Source organism: Alosa alosa, chromosome 21 (genome assembly GCF_017589495.1).
Source record: "Alosa alosa isolate M-15738 ecotype Scorff River chromosome 21, AALO_Geno_1.1, whole genome shotgun sequence".
Lineage (NCBI taxonomy): Eukaryota > Metazoa > Chordata > Actinopteri > Clupeiformes > Clupeidae > Alosa > Alosa alosa.
This window is the reverse complement of record NC_063209.1, coordinates 16,186,246-16,192,245: the sequence shown is the minus strand read 5'-3', so window position 1 is coordinate 16,192,245 and position 6,000 is coordinate 16,186,246. Positions and strand designations below refer to the sequence as shown.

Here is a 6,000-nt window from a genome sequence, read left to right as displayed (position 1 = left end):
TAGACAAGTGTGTGTGTGTACGTGCATGCGTGCGTACCTGCTTTATTGGTCCTTGATAGGACAAAGGTGGAGGCGCTGCAGTAGTGGACGCCCCGGTTGCAGGTGTGTGTGTGTGTGTGTGTGTGTGTGTGTGTGTGTGCGTACCTGCTTTATTGGTCCTTGAGAGGACAAAGGTGGAGGCGCTGCAGAAGTGGACGCCCTGGTTGCAGGCGTGCAGGTCGATGCGGTAGACGGTGAAGGGCTGCAGGCCCGTGATCTCAATGTTGTGCTCCCACACCTTCCGCTCGTGGAACTCAAACTGGGGCTTCCACAGCCTGGCCGGGTCCCGCTGTTCCTCCGCTACGCTGCCGCTCGCTGGCAACGACAGGGAGGGCTGCTGGCAACGCCAAACAGGTCCCTCCGCCGACGGTCTGGGGGTCTGGAACACACATAAAAACAGCTTTGAGCAAAGAGAAAAGTTACAACACACTGAGCCACCAAGCTAGGTTACACACACACACACACACACACACACACACACACACACACACACACACACACACACACACACAGAGCACTAAGAGAGAGAGAGAGAGAGAAACACACAAACCAGATACACATTGTAAACACAAACACACACACCCTCATATTCATGCATACAATCAATTACGCAAAAGGAAGCATGGCCATGCCAGGCCATCTGTGGTGGTTCAAACACACATAACCAAGTGACGTAAACCAAACAAATGTGCGTTTATCAAGCCCTTCTCAAGGCCCACACACCCAAACACACACACAAATACTGTGCACTGTACACTATCTGTCCTGAATCATCTTGGCACACTTAAATATATGCACGCACACACACACACACACACACACACACACACACACACACACACACACACACACACACACACACACACACAGGATGTGCTATGAAAAAAATATTTTAAAAAATGAAAGAACATAAAGAAACTGTTGCCTTGAAACAATCTGCCCCATCATCCTGCTTTGCCAGGCACTGCAGAGGAAAACACTCACATAAAGAGACAAACAAACTCCCTCTACCAAACACTGTACGCACAGGGTCACACAATTCCTAGAAGAGAATTACTCCTTGCTCCATGCTAGTGTGTGTGTGTGTGTTTGTAACAACCTCACAGTTGTTTAAGTTAACACATTTCCTCATGTTTTGGGCAGAACATTTTTCTGAGGACCAGCCAAACATTTGGATCTTCTCTCCTCATCTCCGCTCAGATTTAAGGACGCATAAGAAGCATCAAAAGAGCAAACTGTTTATGTCTGCCCTGTGTGTGTGTGTGCCTGTGTGTGCGTGCATGTGTGTGTGTTTGTGTGTGTGCCTGTGTGTGCGTGCGTGTGTGCCTGTGCGCGTGCGCCTGTGTGCGTGCGTGTGTGCCTGTGTGTGCTTGTGTGTGTGTGTGACTGTGTGTGCGCGTGTGCCTGTGTGTGCGTGTGTGCCTGTGTGTGCGTGCGTGCATGCGCACATGCGAGGGAGGGGCTGGACATGTTGAATGGTTTGGCATAATACTTAATCTGTGTGTGGGCTCCCAATTGGGATGAAAAATAACCGCAGATAGTCACGTAGAGCTTTAAAAAACATTGGTGAGGGCGTACATACACACACACACGGTGATGGGTAGTAAGCTGCAGGTAGAGCTTTCAGAAACATCGGTGAGGGCGTACATACACACACACACACACGGTGATGGGTAGTAAGGAAGGGCTTTCAAAAACATACATAAACATGTGGCAGCATGTCAGCTGGGACATGTTTCCACACATACACACAGGTACGCACACAAACCCAGAAGGGAAAGCCTGTGTGTCCGTGTGTTCGCAAAGACACACAGACACACACACACACACACACAAGCAGCTAGAGTCCTCGGTCACGACTACAGGACACATTCCTGGGGACTGGCCTCAGAGCCAACACCTCTGATGGGGGCGGAGGGTGGGGAGGGGAATGTGACCGTAGGCTGATATGATGGGGTCGCAGAAAGGACACGCTGTTGATGCCAAATGCCTCAGATTTTTCAGCACTTACAGAATCCACATTTTATGGGCTTTTCTCCTCCCCACCAACCTATATCGGTTCTGTACAGACAGGAATGCTCTACAATCAGCCTCAGAATCTTTATCTTGCCTATTGAGTGTGTACAGACACGAATGCCCTACAATCAGCCTTTGAATCTTTATCTTTGCCTGGTAATAATAACACTTCACAACTTATTAGCATGGAAAAGGTAGCATCGAGAACCTCCAACGTAAAAGAACAGAAAAACATGCTTATCTATCTTTTCATCTCTCTGTTGGCAGGGGGAAAAGTACATCTAAAGCTTCCTTTCAAATGGTCTTTGAAAAAAGGAACATCTCCATCAATGACTTCTGGTAATGAGGCTTATTCCAAACACATGTCTAATCACATCCACTTGTCAAGCAACTAGATGTACCGCATAGCGGTACAAAATATGACCGCCGCTCAGTCCTGTACATCCATTCCGCGAAAATAAATCACACTTCAATTTGTCTCCATCTTTTACTCCATCCCCCACTCTTGAAACTTTTGTGTATGCTTGTTTGGCATGCCTGAGTGTGTGTGTGCGGCTGCACAGAAAGTAGCCTACTTGTGCTGAAAAGGTGAATAGATTGTAGAATAGCCAAAGAAGATGTAGCATTGTTATAAAACCTTTAAAATCTCTAAACAATCACAAGTAGGGCAGGTCATCACAGTTCATCCATTGCAACTGGATTGATGAAAGGTCACTTACACCTGTAGGCTACATTGTATTTGGGAAAAGCAAAAGGTATCAGCATAATGTTATTTATTTATTTATTTATTTTTTATGTATTTATAAACAAAAACATCTCTGTCAGTTCCATGCCGTTTTCAACAGCTATCAAAACAAAGGTCATTTTGGATGGATGGATTTTTTGTGAATGTTTCTTCTTCTACATAAGATTTTAGTCATCTTTAGTTCATGTAATACTTTATTGTCAATGCACAAATTAAGTAACAGTAGTCTGAAACGTTATTGTTAATGCACAAATTAAGTAACAGTAGTCTGAAACGAAATGCTGTTTTACATCTAACCAGTGGTGCAAATAACTGACATGTCCAAATGGGCCTTGATGAAATGCGCCGCTAGACTGTTCATACACATTTTAACGGGCCAAAGTTGAAGAGCTTTTGTCCGTTCTTGTTCGTGCAAATATAGGCGGATTCATGTTCCCTTGCATTGTGTAACTGAGGTCCATGGCTAGTCTGGCTTTCATCAGACCAAGCTCAATCTTTTAAGAAATCAAAAATAAATAGCGGAGCAGATCAGGCTGGGTTCACCCAGCCTAGTCCATAGGCACCGATATTGTTTAATTTTCAGATTGAGATATACACGCTCTGGCTATTCTAAATGCAAAATGCATTAGGGAGTTATGACAAAACTGTAACTAACAAACTAGATCCTCATAGAAAGCTGTTAGCTTCCCTAAGCTACAGGTAGGATTATAAGGTAGGCCTATTTACAACATAAATTGTCAATAGGCTATGCTGGCGACACAAATAAAATCTCCTTTGGAAACCAATGGCTTACGACTTACAGTATCAAAGCGGACTTAAACTGTCATATCGCGGGCGAAAAAGTTGTAATAACATTCACGCAGTTCCATGAGTCAAGGAAAGCGAATGAAGTAGCCACTTCTAAATGGGACCCACTACACAGTAGCTTAAGGTGTTTTGCTAAAGCAGCCATAATGAAATGAAGGTGTCATTGTTTGGATACTTCACACACACGTGCTTTTAATTTCACAGACTACAACTACCAAGCTGGAATCAAAGCACATCGATTCCCCTCTCACACCCTGCACGCACTTAAAACAAAATAAACAGAAGTCTCAGTCTCACGATGTATAGGCAAAACTGTATCAGACCGATTGTAGCGTTGGTAAATCTTCCATTGCACAGAATGATTTTGTAGCACGTGCAATAAATGACAGTCGAAAAGATACAAACAGTGCTGCTATCAATTTGCTTGGTATAACCGCATTTATAGTTTTCTACAAATGCAATCAATCAAATGGGCCTCCATCACTCAACCAACGCTAACGGTAACATTACCTAGGTCCTTATTGATATTACAAGATTAACGCATTACCTGCAGTAAAACCAAGCATGTCCGATAAACATCCTCACTTCATCCTCACTTACACTTCATGTGAACATCGCCCTGTCCTTATTAGATGTTCGCCATGTAAATTACAGTCCTTGTAGGAAGTGTCCATTATTTTTCAACCCACTTTTAACTTCAAAAAAAAATTACGTCTCACTGCAGCGATGCGCCATCTAGTGGACAAACGACTACTTATCGCCAATACTGAAAATGTAGCCATGATGATGATGATGAATATTTTGGCTTTCTTTTGATCCTATTGAATTTGTAATTATGTATCGGCCGTTCTAATACCGATAGTATGTGGGTGCCTGTGTGTGTGCATGTTTATATGTGTGCACCGCCATTTACAGGCCAATGAGTGTACAGTCACTAAATGTACACATAACCTCATTTTTTTAGCCCCCCAATGGATGAAATTCTACGAAACTTGGCATACCCCCAGACCCCCAGAGAATGCCAGGTCAATCATACACATACAATTTGGTGCAGTTCTGAACATCTTAACTGAAGATAGGGGCGATTAAAGCAGAATAATTTTGCATTTTCATTTTTTACAGGGGGGGGCGGGCAAATCACAAATGAGTGATTATGAGCCAGGTTGATGTGGGCCCTTGAGACCAACATACCATAAAGATTCACAGAGAACTGTGTCTGCCCTACCCTCCTTTCGGGGGTCCAGTCCAGCGGGGGCTGCAGATGAAAGCGAAAAATGACGGTTCCATGCTATCCATGTGGGGGTACATGCCCACCAAGTTTTGTGTACCCGGTCTTTCAGTGTCCGGGAATCCTTGTTGGTGTACGTCACTAAATGTACACATAAATTATTTTATTGTAAGGCCCCCATGAACGAAAGTACACAACACTTGGCATGCATTCAGAGGGTGTCATAATGATCCTACACTTTTAATTTCGTGCAGTTTTTGACCTTGTCAGCCAGAGATATTGAGATGAAAACACCTAATTTTTGCTTTTTAATTTTTTTTAACTAGGTGGCTATACATGAAATAAGTGGTAATGGGATGGGTTGACATGCCCCCTTAAGACCAACATACAAAAAAAAGGTGGACCTCCTAGGCCCCTACGGTTCTCGAGATATTCACAGAAAACTGTCTCCCGCCACCTACAGGCCAGTTGGTGTATAGTAACATAAATTAATTTATTGTGTGGCCCCCATGAGCGGAATTCCACAAAACTTGGCGTGCATACAGAGGGTGTCATAATGATCCTACACTTCCAATTTAGGTGCAGTTTTGACTATGTTAGGTCACAGATACCTTCAATTACACCACCTCATTTTTACTTTTTTGTGTTTAACTAGGTGGCTATACATGAAATGAGTGGTTATGGAATGGGTTGACATGGCCCCTTGAGATCAACATACAAAAAAAAAAATGGTCCTCCTAAACCCTACGGTTTTGAGATATTCACAGAAAACTGTGTCTGCCCTACCCTCCTTTCGGGGGTCCAATTCAGAGGGGCTACAGATCAAAACGAAAAACGATGGTTCCATGCTATCCATGTGGGGTTACATGTCCACCAAGTTTTCGTGTACCCGGTCTTTCAGTGTCCGGGAATCATTGACGGAAATTTGGGCATGCGAAAAAAAAAAAAAAAAAAAAAAAAAAAAAAAAAAATCTGACTAAACCTATATGACCGCCCGCCAGGCGGGCGGGCGGTCATAATAACATTGATTCTGACACGATCACACATTCGACAAGCAGGAGTCATTAGACCTCTTTTCTGGTTTAGCCTTCTGACATTCGGCATAAATCGCATTGCTGCGGTAAGTGTGTCCTGCGTATGTGCGGAACTTCCACACGACCCTGTA

At 43.8% G+C, this 6,000-nt stretch overlaps 1 protein-coding gene across 1 annotated transcript in view; it reads right to left on the bottom strand.

The window, feature by feature from the left end:
- The window catches only part of LOC125286186 (insulin-like growth factor 1 receptor), a 36,798-nt gene that overhangs the window by 9,940 nt on the left and 20,858 nt on the right, over positions 1-6,000 (bottom strand). Inside the window, 2 exon segments of the mRNA XM_048230973.1 lie at positions 145-372; positions 375-418. Of these exon segments, the coding sequence (XP_048086930.1) occupies positions 145-372; positions 375-418 (272 nt within the window).